General features: G+C 40.4%; 1 protein-coding gene across 1 annotated transcript in view; it reads right to left on the bottom strand.

Annotated features, from left to right (window-relative positions):
- The window catches only part of pcdh1a (protocadherin 1a), a 90,477-nt gene that overhangs the window by 71,373 nt on the left and 3,577 nt on the right, over window positions 1-15,527 (bottom strand). The window contains exons 2-3 of the mRNA XM_016473151.1: window positions 12,141-12,959; window positions 9,324-11,510 (exon numbers count right to left, since the gene is read on the bottom strand). Of these exons, the coding sequence (XP_016328637.1) occupies window positions 9,324-11,510; window positions 12,141-12,932 (2,979 nt within the window). The 5' untranslated portion in view covers window positions 12,933-12,959. The remainder of the gene's footprint in view (window positions 1-9,323; window positions 11,511-12,140; window positions 12,960-15,527) is intronic.

The following is a 15,527-nucleotide window of genomic DNA, read 5'->3' as shown; positions in this document are numbered from 1 at the left end:
CGTTAGGCTAACCGAGACTTGTCATTTGCACTTATATATTGTTGCTCTTTTGTTAGTTTTGACTGCTTTTATTGTCCTAATTTGTAAGTCACTTTGGATAAAAGCGTCTGCTAAATGACTAAATGTAAATGTAAATGTGTATGGTGTACCAAGTATTGAGGTCTCTTTGTTAATTTGGGTAATAATTATATTGAGTGGGCATATTATCTTAAAAGGATAACAATCTGTCTACTTGCTTACTTACAGATTTTATTTAATTCAATACTTAAGTTTTACTTAAAATATATGTGTGCGAAAACTTGCAAAAGAAAAATTAAGTAAATCTTACTTAGTTTTTTTTTTCCAGTGTAGTAAATTACTGTTATTTAACAGCACACTTGTTTACAGTGATAAGCATAACTTAAGTACAATTTACAAACAAAGAGTCAATAAAATTTACTTGGAGTTCCCAAGTAAACTTAACTTAAAAATGTATATTTAAAACTACTAATAATTATGTTTAGGTTTATTAATTGCTAGTTATGTTGTATTATTGGCTAAATTACACATTTTATCATTTTAAGCACAAATTTAAATTAGTTAAAGTATTGTTAAAAGGGACAACTTAAGATGCATTATAAGCATGTCAACATATTCTGTTACACCAAATACACAAAATAATTATTTTTAAAAAAGCATCATATGACCCCTTTAAGGAAAATGCATTATGCTGACTTAAAAAAAAAAAAACTTTTCCACATCACTGTAAAGGAAAACAAGTAAAACCACTCAGACGGGATAGAGGAAGGCCGAAAGAAAGAGAAGCATCTAGGAGTTACAGCAGCAGTAGAGAAATGGCATAGCACATTATTGAGAGAAGCATTGGTGCTAAGCTGCTTATTGATAAAAGCGCTAATCTGCCTGGCGGATGGTAAAGGAGGCTGGAATGAGTAGTGATAAAATATTTGAGCTAAAGGCAATGCCATAAGGGAGCTGAGCCTCTACATAGCTTTCCCTAAAGGAGCTTCTCATTTTTTATTAAGTGCAACTCTGACCATCGGTGACTCAAAGAACGTGTTTCTGTCAGTGGTGAAATGAGACAGGGGCACAGAATACAACTGCCACTGCCTTTCATCTGCTTCGGCAAACAGCTAGGGAAATGGAGAATTTCACTCTCTATAGGCTTGTCACAGTTATTACAAACTCACCTGATTGATCTGATCGTAATTATCAAGCACTTTAAATTCCAATCTCATATTACCATTCACAGCCAATGTTTAAGCCAATGTAGAAATTCCATTAAATGTCTTTATACTGTACATCAATATATCACTATAATATAATATCCAGGTTGGCTGAGTTTCAAAAAGCTGCGCTGTTAATGGAAAGTGAACTAATGATCGCTATTATTTGTATGACAATTATTCATAATTGTGTCAGCCCAACCTATCTGCATTCATCCTTATCGTAGCTTTCTCTTCTCATATCATAAGCAAGAATGTAATATGATGAAATCAGAGATGCTCTGCCTCTGGCGCAATAAAAAAAAATGACAGTGCTTCATAAACACCCATGTAGAAAAATTCTTCCAAGACAACATTCGCATAAATCAAGCTCCTTGTGCTTGTGTGCAGAAATATATTTGGGAGGAAATGAATCTGACTGTGAACACTTGCATATTACCATAATCATTATCATTATTGTCATCCTTGTCTTCGACGACACTATCATTAGTCGCACATCTGTGTGCTACTATGGTGCACTGCGCTTCGCTGTTGAACAGCTCAACAGCATCAGCCATCTCCTTCGGTGACAGAGAAACCGTCTCCTGCCAGTGAAGCACCTCCTGGGTAGGGGCTGTAATCCCTCTTAACAGGTAATCATTGGGATGTTAAATCGAAATCGCCAACAACGCATACAGGGACCGGACCAGAGGCGTGAAGATTTACGCAAGGCCTTTCCACTACTCAAAACCCTAAGTTTCTGAAAGAGTTTGTGTCCTTTTGAGATGAAGGGAGGAGGAGAGAGACAGAGAGAGATGATCCAATTCTACTGTGTCAGTTCTGCAGGGCCCATCCCAGCGTGCTTGTCAAGATCATGAGAATCGATTAGCCCAGACTGAAAATGTCATGTCAGTCTCATTTATTTGAAGTAGAGATCCAACAGAGTGGTGATATCTAGTGAATCATTTTGGCAGAAGAACCGGCTTGAACATACTAAAATTGGTTGGTGGCCAAAATGTGGTTTGACTACAAAAGAAAAGAAAGAAAGAAAGAAAGAAAGAAAGAAAGAACTGTAAACCGTCCTTCGTGGCTATACTGTCTTATCACTTATCACTGGACAAGATTACTCATTTGGAATATGTCTGCCCGGTGCACTAAATCCCTGAGCACTTGTCCAGGTCAATCGATTCTGAAGTGTCAGCCAAGACCAGTCAGTCTGAAAGTGCCTGCAGAGACTTGTTAGTCCCAGTGAGACCCTCCTGCGAGACTCCAAGAGCAAAGAAGAATGCATATCTGACCTACCCTGTTGTCTTCACGACATCTGCCATGTTGACACAATAATAACTGGCTGTAGGTGCAATGGAATTTCTTCTCATTGTGCTAATTTCCCTCAGTGTGAGCGATCTCTGTAGAATATAATTGCAAAGTATTTCTTGATAATTGCTTAGTTGCTCGCTCCCGCAGGCTGAAGGCAGAGAGGGTGCCTCGAACTCTTGAATCCCAGTAAGTGCAGCAGTTGTCTTCACGCTAAGCATGAGCCTGTGAGGCCTTCGCACCTGACAGTAGATTGGTCCACCGAGAGGGAGCTGAGTGCCGGCAGTATTGTGCTCTAATGAGGAGCAGTCTGAGAGTATTATGGGCTGTATTCACTTAGGGGAGATCTGAGAGGGTGGGCGCCAGGTTTGAGGTTTACGGCTGCATTCTGCTATGGATATTAGCCAGAGCTGGGTTGAGCAGATGCTCAAAATGTGGGATTCTGGGAAGGGCCTTGAGGCAGCCTCCATAAAGGCAAGGCTGCTTCACATAGAGAATATGTGAGTAGGAGATGAACCATACAAAGAGTAGGGAGCTCTAAAGGTACTGAATATTTACTCTTGTAGCTTCTCTTGGTGCCGGGGCTGATTTATGGCCATACTGGATTTGTTATATAGGGTGCATAATTTAGTAAAGTGAAAAAGGAAAAGACAGCGAGGAAAAGGAAGAACGCTCTGTAGAAAGGCAACATTTTGATGGTAGATCCTCTTATCTTAAAGCTTTGCTTGCCAGAGAATATGAGGTGTGTGTAGTAGATATGAAGATAGAGAGATGGAGTGGAGATAGCAGGGAAGGGCTTGGAGCTATTTTTCAGCTACAATGCTTTGCTAGCCTGCACATCAGTGATTTTACTTAGTTTTGCCGTGCCCTGGATGGTCAAATCAGCCTGACTGAGTGAGGGTGAACTGAATCTTATAAATCGTATATCAGGTTATGATAACTTTTATACCACTTTATCTGTAGTGTATGACTGTATCACAATAGTTATTTGTCCTGGAAAATGAACTAAAATGGTTTAGTGAATTAAAGGTAAAGTGTGATATTTCTGCACCCTTAGCTGCATTACATGGAATTGCAATCTGTTTGTTTGAGGGACCCAACCGGAGTCTGGATATATAATTAATGGCTGAACCAATGGTGTTAGTTTGGGACAGAAGTACCTGTTTGTCCAACCTGTTTGTTTTAAATGTGTTGGGGCAAATATTATTTTTGCAATTGTGTTTAATAGCATTAGCGGCTCAGAAATCACACATTTCACCTGTAAATACTTGCAGCAACAACAACAACAACAACAACAAAAAGAGTAAGTTCTTAACGTTTACATTACGTAACATTTCAAAAGTAACACTAGAAAACCGATAGTTCCAATGCCAAATTCCAGTTGGCCGAACCACATTTGAAGCCATAGTAAAATAGCCAATATACTGTGACCAGCGTTAATGTTAAAGGTATAGTTCACCCAAAAATAAGAAAACAAAAATAATGACTTTATTCAACAATTTCTGTGCATGTGCATGTGTTGCGTGTGCATTCCTCTGCTTGTAAACATGGCACAGTGCATCCGGGTTCTACGTCAGAACACCGGCTCCTGTGTCAGCAGCACCACACGTCTGCATCTTGGTACTCTTGTGAATGCGAGTCGAAGACTGACACGGAAGAAAAGAAATTGTTGAACAAAGTCATTATTTTTTTATAGCTTCATAAAATTAAGGTTGAACCACTATTTTAATGATGTCCTATACCTTTCTGGGCCTTGAACGTGGTAGTTGTGTTGCTGTCTATGCAGGGCCAGAAAGCTCTCGGATTTCATCAAAAATATCTTAATTTGTGTTCCTGAGATGAACAAAGGTCTTATGGGTTTGGAACTACATAAGGGTGATTCATTGTTGACAGAATTATCATTTTTGGGTGAACTATAACTTTAAGGGAATTAGTAACAAAAGCATTTTTTATACCGAAGGCAACACTGTTTTAAAACATGCAACACAATCTATAAACAATATGAATATGAATGTTTTGAATAATCCAATTACAGTCAATAATGCCTGTGATTCCGCCACTTGAGCTGTGTGAGCTGGGCAGTAAATGAACATAGTCAAACCCAAACCCTACACATTTTAGAATAATCAGGCGCACACAGCATAAATGGAATAAAACAACGCACCTCTGGAAAAAGTGTACTTATGTATTTTCGTTACCGCTGAGTCAGAATGTGTGTTACATTGTCACAGACAATAAAGCATAATTTTTTCTTTGACGTAAAGAATGTTATTGTCAAAAAAAAAAGCACAGTCCAACATTTCATATAACTGAATTCTACTGGAAAGTCATGAAACACATAGCTAACTTAAATAACTAAACTGTGCTTCAAATGCTCCCTTTATAAAACTTCCTCCTCATCAGTAAAAGCAAAGCAGTCATACATACTAATAGGTATAGATAGGGCTGGGTGATAATTCGGTAACGATAATTATCGCGATATAATTTTCCTCGATAATCGCGACTCGTTTGAATCGCGCCACACGGACCATTTATCCGCTCGGATCAAAGTTCAAACTGCCGCGCGGCGCAAGCTCACTAGAGCAGATGTGTTCACTCAGTCACGCGAGCGTTAAGCAGCGCTGTGCGATCCAGTGTGAAGCGCTTGAATTCCAAAAGGGTCTGGCTGCAGCTGGCACTTGCACTCTCAGACGTGCATTCTCAGGCTTGCACTCTCAGACACTTGCACTTCCGCTAGCGACGTCACTTGCAGTCTTTATTATTTTTTATTTTGTTCTATTTAGTGATTACTTTTTGTTTGAATCTCTCAACATTTTACAACAGTAGCCAGTATAGCATGTGTGCATTTATACTGAATGTTTTTAGACTACTGTTTTTCATACAAATAGGCTACCTAAAAACCATATAGTTATATATTTACCATGGTATTGAGGTGCTATATGTGTGGTTTTAACTGTGTTTATGTTTATCATGATTTAAATGTATGCTACTATGGGAGACCAATGCTTAATTTGAAAAATAAATAAATAAAAACTTGGTCAGAATAAATTTAGCCATATAAAACTGAGGTTGCTTCAATTTTTCACAGATGTTACTGATTTTGATAATGAACAAAAATGTACCTCTGCATCCTAACTCAAGCTACTATCATATGTGAATTTCTAAGAGACAAAAAGTGATATTATTATTATTATTATTATTATTACAGGGTTTCTGCAGACACGAACAAGTTAAATTTAAGACTTTTTAAGACCTTTTTAATACCACCTTATATGAAATGTAAGACCTAAACCTGTAATGGAAATACACATTTTATTACATACATATATATACTATTTAATGTGTATAAATTAGAAATAAAACAAAATATCATTGCTGTAATAAATGATATTTATTACTACGATATACAGTGAACTTTTCATGTCAGCAGACAATATTCCATACAAAATATCCCCGCAAAATAACTGCATCACTGAGATTTTTGGTGGAGTAAACAATTGATTCTACACTGCAAATAACAATAATTACAACTGCAATAAATAATGTTATGAGATTAATGTTTTAAATGCATTTATGAGTAGTGTTGTCACGGTACCAAAATTTCAGTATTCAGTACCAACACCAGTGAAAATCCACGGTTCTCGGTACCAATTTCGGTACCAAATTGTAATGATTATTATCATTATTATTGTCTTACTTTTTATTTTATTTGACAGAACAACAGTAAAATTACAATACTAACATTTATGAATGTTGATAAGAGTTCTTGTTTTTTCTCAACTTTTATTTTGGCGGACACGCGCAGAAAGACCTCAATGCTTATTTTTGTTGATAACAGATTCATAAATTAGTCTCATTACGAATATGTCGTACGTATCGCATTGTCACATGCCTTGTAAAAATTCATAAAAATGTGACTGAGCAACTGACGACTGTATCAGCGCAGATTTTCCTCGCGCTTAATGTATTTTAATAGACTGAATCATGCAGTGAAAGAGCGCACTAGACTTCATGTAATGCGTGCACTCTGTAGGTGTTTTGAATGTTTTTTTGCCTCGTGAGAATATTGAGATTCTTCTGTGTGTTTCTTCTGAGTTTATGTCTGCTGTCACGCTCATGAAGTCTCGAGACAAACAGAGTGAGACTCAGCGCGAGCCTTTATTCTGTATTCTGTTAACTTACTGCAATTCTCTCTGAAGACGCAGTAACTTATCGCGGGGAAGAAAAAATCTTCGGTCTGTCCAATGATTGTAAACAGTCATTAGGTCCGTCAGACTGAAGATATTTTAGCGGTAATGAGACCAAAAATATTTAAGACCCATCGAATCCGAATTTAAGACATTTTAAGACTTTTTAAGGCCTTATATTAGGAAAACGTTATTTAAGACATTTTAAGACCCTGTATTATTAATATTATCAGGCAACCCAAACCTGTTTCTTCATTTGAAACAATATCACTCATTAGAACATGCAGAAACTAAGAAATACATTTTTCTATTTAGATATTTATTTTGTTAAGGAAAATTAAAGGTCTGGTTTCTACAACTTTCACTTTCTGGCTTTAAACTTGAAAGAAATAAAGATTTGACATTTATCGTGATAATTATCGATATCGACTGATAATTATAGATATCGATATCGCCATATCGCCCAGCCCTAGGTATAGATGCAAACTCTTTGCCAGATGAGACATTTCTACCATCTCTTAATTTATACCATAACCTGCCCAGCCCCAAGTGTGTGTGTTGAGTGTTTTATGAGCGTTCTTCCAACACACTGGCACTTGCAAGGTTAAGAGATGTGTTTTACTAATTGAAGCCCACCCCAAAATCCAACCTGAATCCCTGCCTTCCAATCCTCCTCCCTCTAGTTGAAGGGCAGCCCATGGTGAAGAGGGGGGAAAACGGAGTGTTATCTCCGTCTAATAAGGCATTTTAATTGTATGGGTTTAATTTAAGCACAGATTTACAGCTTCACAAGCTTCACAAGCTCTCATCACGCCGATGTTAAAATAACTGGGAAGGTCTCTCCCTTGATCCCGTCTGTGCGCTATGTCTCTCACTCAAGGCTGTTCCGGAGAGAGAGGAACACATCACAAAAAAGGTGTTAGATCTTTGCCATGACCAAGCTAATTATCAACACTGTACTTGATGAGCCTATGCAGTCCCCTCGGTAACTGTCACACAGTCTAACACATTTGGAGGTTATAGGGAGAGAGTTTTGGGAAGATCCATGAACTGTGAAAGACACGCACAAACACAACCCACAGCAACACATTCAAACAAATCTCTGCTCACGGAGTCAGGCCATGCCACTGTGAATTGAGCATTGAGGATTTTTTTCACACCTCTGGAGAAGTCTTTCCGAACAAACAAACTCCTCTTAATGAGTTTTTTTTTACGGACCAGGAAGGAAATCAGTGAAGCCAGTCATCACGCTCAATCCTCACTGGCAATAAACGGCAAACGAGGCCACTGTGTTTACACTCATCAGAGCTTAAACTTGGGAGAGCTTGAGCCAAAGATGTCACACGCACCTGAGCACATTGCCATGCGCACGGAGTCATCGGTGAGCATATTACCATTCGCTCTGTCACGCTCCACTCTCCACATCTGTCACTCAGTTTGGCTGAGATTTAAATTTTTTATTTTGGTCAATCTGTTAAGCCTGATGTGGGTTTGGGATGGGATGGAGGGGGTTCCCTCACGAGTTCACATCTGCCAAGAGATGTCACACGAGTCAACATCTGTCCCTTGTTTATACACCTATCAGTCAACTCTCACAGATACAAATATCCATTTATGTAACGTGTCACCGAGTAATAATCTGATCGGTTAGGTAGACTTGCTGAAACCAGTCCACACAGAGGAAACTCAGCCCACATTCACACAAACGGATTACATGAGTACATGCAGAAGCCTGGAAGTACACACACACACACACACACACACACACACACACCCCAGGCAGTGAGTCTGCAAGGCCTGCACTCACCCTGACTGTCATCTAGCATCTGCTGGCTTTATCAAACACCAGACTGGTACTGACTGAGTCAGGACCCATGTGCCCTTGCTTTCTGTCTCAAGCCTCTGCCCAGTAAACTTCACTACCACTCTCACTGGAGATTACACTCAATTTGAAATTTCTTATGTTTCCCCTTGATCCACACACAAATTGTAGCACCAATCGCTTTACTTTTGTTTCCCCTTGGATTCCATCTTAAATTAGCATGTTGAATTGGCATCTAAATGGGTCAGACTGAATAGGCATCTGAGCCAAAGAAAATGACTTTGGACTTGTTCAATAGCGGCAGGTCACACAGGCCCCTCTCACTGAGTAGATCCGATTTCATGATAAATCTGAGAAAACATGAGCTCTAGCAAATATGCCCATTTTGCACTCTACCCACACTACAAAAATACAATGAATTCATTTCATGACTGCACCTTTGCAATTGTCTGATCACAAAGTAAATTCAAGTGTATTTTCAGACAGTGAACTGGTGGCCAGAGAATATATAAAAGGGTACATGATGCAATACAAGAGCCATTTTTGACATCTTTCAAACAGACAGATTCTTGTTGGCAAGATGGTCTTTTCATGTCATATATTGTGAATTAACCCACAATGAACAAAATGAGGAGAATAATATTTAGCATATAGCAAAATATTCATATATCAACACCCACTACTTTAGCACAAGTACCAGTCTGAACAAAATTTAAATGACCCATATCAGCAATTGCAAGCAAAATCAATTTTTCCATCACAGCATTACACATACACAATCAGAAATAAAATTGGTACCGTTTTTGTGCTGTATTTTGGTTGATTGGTCTTGTAGCTGTAATCCGAGTACTGGTCTGAGCCGGTGGAGTTGTCATCACCGCCTGTTCCCACAAAGGTGTTGGCAGCTGGGAGCTCCTGGACAGCCTGATGCTTTTGGGAGGCAGATGGGGACTGGGCCTGGAGCTGGATGGAGGGCAATGGGGAATTGGAACGGTAGTGCCTGCCTAGGTCAGGGCTTCCAGGCGGATATGTCAGAGGCAAATGGATCCTGGGGCTGTTGTTGACCCCATCAAGGTTAAATTTCAGACTCTTTTGAAGGCTGACTTCCTCATCCTCTCCAAGAGGTTTAGGTGACTTTGGTGGTTTACCTTTTTTACCCTTTCTCCCCTTGCCACTTTTTGGCCCTTGCTTGGGGGCATACAAATCTTTGGTCTCCTTCTTGCCAGCCTGATAACCACTCTTAGCTTCTCTTTGAAGGCGATGCCTGATGAAGACCACTACAACAATCACAGTGACCACTCCCGCCACTCCAGCTAAACTGCCATATACAATGTTGCTTCTTTGGGCAGCCAAACCATAATCTGGGTCTCCTGCAATGTCCATGTCCAGTGGGGTGTACAAGCTATGCCCCACAAGTGCCTCCACGTGACTTACATTGGCAATGGTTTCATTTACGTAAATGTGTACCAAGGCAATGGCGTGACGGGAAGGTTTGCCCCTATCGCTCACTTTTATCACCAGTCGATGCAGACCACCGTGTTTCCGAGTTAGTTCCTTGGTTAATGTGATCTCGCCATTAGATGGAGAGATGTAAAAAAGGTCATGTGGATTTCCCCCAGCAATGCTGTATACTAGCTCAGCATTGGAACCGGAATCAATGTCCTCCGCTTCGACCACTTCCACAACACTGTCTGGAGCAGCCATGGGAGATAGACGTATGAAGGATGAGTTAGATGGTTTGGTGACAACAGGTGCATTATCATTCTCATCGAGGACATTGATGGTCACGCCAACATAGGATGATCTTGGTGGATCCCCTCCATCTACAGCTTTCAAGCGGAACGTGTAACTGCTCTCCTTCTCTCTGTCAAATGAGATACTGGACAGAATAGTGCCAGTACCATTCTGGATCACAAATTTGCCTACATCAGGTTCCACAGAAAGTTGCATTTGAGCATTCTCCCCCTCGTCCATGTCCTGTACTGTTACCATGCCAACAGGGCTAAGGGGTGGCATGTTCTCCAAGACTGAGAAGCTGTATCCACTCAGCATGAACTTGGGATCGTTGTCATTCCGATCCAGTACCTTGATTACAACTGTGGCAGTACCCCTGTGACTGGGAACCCCTTTATCTGCTGCAGTAACACGGAACTCGTAGCGCTCCTTGTGCTCACGATCAAGAGGGCTCCGAGCACGGACTTCACCTGAGTTAGGGTCAATCTCAAAAAGTCCCCTTGTTGAAGAGTCCGCAATAATGCTGTAGACCAGCTCTGCATTAGTGCCACTGTCTGCATCTGAGGCGACTACATCTACCACCTTTTCTCCTGGCTGGTTCTCCTCAGCAAACTCCACTTCAAACAGAGTCGGTGAGAAAATGGGGGAATTGTCATTTGTGTCAGTCACTTGGACTTTTAGCGAGTTAGTGCTGGACAGAGCCGGATTGCCTGAATCCACTGCCACTATCTCCACCCGGTAGTCCCTAACCCTTTCATAGTCCAGAGGTGTTGTGGTCTGCAGAAAATACTTCCTCTTGTTGTCAACTGATGAATCACTGGCTGGCCGAAGCTGAAAAGGAACATCACCAGCAACCACACATGTCACCACGGCATTCTCTCCCTCATCGTTGTCTGAAACCTGTACCAATGCCACTGCAGTGCCTACAGGCATATCCTCTGAAATGTTTGCTACTCCATCACTATGGGTCACAAGACCAATGCCTCGAATCTCCACTGCTGGTGCATTGTCATTCTGGTCGGTTACATCAATAGAAACATATGTTTTAGAACTTTTGGGTGAGGGGCCTTTGTCTCGGGCAACGACGTAAAACTTCAAATTGTTGATCTCCTCACGATCCAATAGGCCTTTGACATATATGATGCCTGATGAGCGGTCTATCCGGAGAAGTTTTGGCACAGGATCAATGGCCTGATGCAACGTGTATTCAATCTCACCGTTAGGACCTAAGTCTGAATCATTAGCCTTCACCTGCAATAGAAAATATAAAACTTGACTTGTACTGAAATCAATTAAAATGTAAAGTATTAAAATAACAGCAAAATGGATTTTACACATACTCAAGACAATGTACAAAAAATACTGCAAGACAAGACTGCAAAACAACATTCATTAGACACTGGACATTAAATATTGGGTATTTAAACAGAGTGAATCTATTTATAGCACAAAACTGGGAACATAGTCAAAGCATTGCATAACAGGATTTCTGGGGCACAGACTATCTATAGAGAGTGGGGTTCCTTAGAAATTTCATTCTACTCAGATCATTTCAGTAATCTAAAATTTTAGATTCAACTTTAATAGTTTATAGTGATTTACTTATTTAACCAAATTAATGTGTATTTTTTTACTTATTTATTCTTTAACTAGATTAACATGTATGTGATGATCAAACTGGATTATTCTAATAATTAAAGGAAATGAATTTGGTAAGTCAGGCCCTGCTCCACTGATGTAAGGCATCAAAGTAAAGAACAGACATCTGGGAGGTTGGAAAAGCAGCACTCATTAAAATTTCACACTCCAACATCATGCAATAGGCAATTTATCTTGCCTTGTTCGGATCTAAAGGTTGACTTAGCATGTTTGCCATTTTACCTGTAACACAGAGTGTCCAATTGGGCTGTTCTCTGCAACCTCTGCTTCGTAGGAGGATTTTTCAAAGTGGGGTGCATTGTCGTTGGCATCAGCAATGACGACCCTCAGCAAGGCACTGCTGTAGCGAGGTGGATTGCCTCCATCCACAGCTTTGATGGTGAGATCATAGGAGTCTTTCCGTTCTCGATCAAGGCTTCCCAATACAATGAGTTGAGGTAATTTTTCACCTCGGTCCTCTGCAACTTGCAGACCAAAGAGTGCTACAGCCTCTGGTCCTGCTGTTAGGGTGTAGTCAGCTACTCCATTTCTCTCCGTATCTTTGTCAGTGGCCAGTGGAATTGAGAAGAGCGCCCCCACGTGGGTGTTCTCTGGAACTGAGAGGGTAAGGACAGGTGAGGGAAACTGTGGTGTGTTATCATTGATATCCTGCACTTCGATCCTTCCCTCTATCAGCCGTGGACTCTGATTCTGAATGAGATCTGTGACGGACACCTCAAACTCCAGAAAGCAGGGCTTGCCTTTATTACGACAATCCTTCAGTGTCTCTCTGTCAATGGGGATCTCAGTGGTAAAGATATCTCCAGTTTTGCCATCCACCCGCAGATAGGGAGTGCCCACCTCCAGTTTGTACAGGTGTCCAGTGTCTGGTAGGCCCTGGTCAGCCGCCAGACTGCCAATCAGTGTGCTCGGAGGTTGTTCCTCATGCACACGGTATAGAATGCTACCCACCGCACCACTCAGCAAGTCCAGTAACAGTCCCCACAGCAGAAACAACACCACAGGGAGATCCATGGGCCCTTGGAGAGGTAACACCTCAGTCTGCAAAACAGTGTGAAAAACATGTTAAATCGTAAACAAGTGTGACATGCGGTGCTCTTTCGAACAAACATAGAAAAAAAACTTCCTTTTTTTCATTTTAATTTACTTTACCAGTGAGGGACTAGCCAAGGGTGAAACAGAATGCACACAGCACACACTGTTTTGTGTTCACATTGTGAGCACTAAATCCAAGGCTAAGAGTTGTAAAAGCTCTCCGGAAAATGCCTCTTCCCCCGACACCACTAAAAGCCTCCTCTCTCATTATCTTACATTATTTATCATCCTCATTTTTGATCAGACGATTACTTGTATGTAAAGAAAGACAAAGAAGACCTACTGTACAAATGTCGTTCAAAAAGGTGTTTGAAACCATCAGCCAATAATTTTGTTGCATGACTGCTGCAAAAATGCTTCATTTCTTAAATCTGGGCATTAAATCATCCCTATTAATACCACACAGGAAAATGTTAATTATCACCCTTTTGAGTGCCTGTCCAAGCTAAGCTGCTTTTGAAAATTAATGATTTAGAACACGCAATAAGACACTTCTTAATGGGCTTTTTAATAAGAAGGTATGGGTTACTGTTAGGCTCAAAACAACAGCTCAGCAAGCTTTGTACTATTTACAACATAAATTAAACCATCTTATATGCAGTTTATAATGCACTTTCCTCAACATATGCTTAATCCAGTGCATATTCACAGCCAGTGATGGGGCTATTATTTTGGATGACTTCCCTTTAATGAAGGTTACACTCATTTGATTGGCCCATAACGTGAAATAGGCAGTTTCTCAATGCAAAGTGCTGATGAGACAAAAGGTCCGAAGAAGACTGCTAACACAGCAAAGGAACCATTCAGCATCACAGAATGTAGGCAGAAAGATTCCCCTCAGTGAAACACTGGTATATTAAGACGCTGCACTCCCAGGTCACAGAGGACCTGAAGGCCAGCCCTTATCTCAAAGTACAGATTTACTCAAGACATGAGAAATATCTGTCCTATCAAAGCTCAGAAGTTTCAGGCTAATTTACACACTGTAATGCTCTCATGTTTGATTTTCAACCTGCTAGGCCTCCTCATTAATCACTATCCTCTATTTTAGCATCTGCTTTGATCTGTATTCCCCTGCATCCAGGTTTCTCTCCTTTTTAAGCACCAAATAGTTTTAGAGTTTAATTATTTCCTGAGTGAGAAGATGTTGTGCCTTTAAATTACATCAGAGAGTTTATTGAGCTGGGGCACTTAATGCTGCGGTCTTTGAAGTCCCTGTATGTTTATATGCAAAACATCCATGTCACATCTAGAATGGAGCACGAGACAAACCAGAATCGATAAAGGCTTTGCAAGCGGTCATGATCCAAAGGAAACTAAATAAGTGTTATACAAAATAGCTAAACACAAGAATGCATAGAAATCCAATCAGAAATCCAATTCCTTCGTATCTGTTAAGATTTGGAGTGCAGCGTATTGATGCACTAATTGCCCAGGTATTGATGTGTCCTCTTTTTGCATTTGCAGGGCAGCCTCCTGTCGATTTAGCTGTGCTGATAGTGTATAGGGTAAAAACATGATTAGGGACTGTGGCATAAAGCACAGCCTCTGAAGGCCCAGGCAATAACTTGTGCTCATGGCAGTGGGAAGATGGACCCTAGTAATGCAGTGAGACTGGAACACTGGATCTCCTGCTACAGATGTGAAAATACTCATAACGGTGATAATATGTTGGCCCATGCATTATGTGCTAGTGGAGAAAATGCAATTTTGTGGCATTTTGGTGCATTGTTTTTTTTTTTCTTCTCAGAATGTATAGATCTTAAAGGGGTCATATGATGTTGCTAAAAAGAACATTATTTTGTGCATTTGGTGTAATGAAATGTGTTTATGCGGTTTAAGGTTCAAAAAACACATTATTTTCCACATACAGTACATTATTGTTTCTCCTCTATGCCCCGCCTTTCTGAAACGCATAGATCTTTACAAAGCTCATCGGTCTGAAAAGCGAGGTGTGCTCTGATTGGCCAGCTATCCAGTGCGTTGTGATTGGCCGAATACCTCAAGCGTGTGACAGAAATGTTACGCCCCTTGCCATATTGTGATGCCTTGTCCCGGCCGGAGCGACGAGACAAAAACATTAAAACCCATTATAAACGAGGCATTTGTTGTATCCAGTGGGGACATAATTATGGATTATAATGACTTATACTGTCTTTTTACGCGTTGCATTGCATCGCGCCACGTAAACAAAAAACCATGTCTCCATTTGTGATAGGAAAAATGACAAACTACAAACGCTACTACTCTACACTGCTCAAAACTCACGTTTGAATCGTCAGTGGCAAATTCTTTAAATATAAAAAAAACGTACTTACAGTCTGTGAGTCAGAACAGCTGGCATTGTAGTCTACTCTACCAGGATCAGGAAACAGTCCTCCATAAAATGCACTGGACACATCGAAATATTTGGGTTGAACTGTTCTGGAACAGTGTTGTAAATACAACTTACCCACTGATTTCTAGTCGTGTCCTCTTTTGGAAGACCAAACAAAGTAGTTTCGCTTCCACAAC

The sequence above is a fragment of the Sinocyclocheilus anshuiensis genome, unplaced genomic scaffold, assembly GCF_001515605.1.
Source record: "Sinocyclocheilus anshuiensis isolate Anshui unplaced genomic scaffold, SAMN03320099.WGS_v1.1 scaffold260, whole genome shotgun sequence".
NCBI lineage: Eukaryota > Metazoa > Chordata > Actinopteri > Cypriniformes > Cyprinidae > Sinocyclocheilus > Sinocyclocheilus anshuiensis.
The sequence above is the reverse complement of the archived record's forward strand: the minus strand, read 5'-3'. Positions and strand labels throughout refer to the sequence as shown.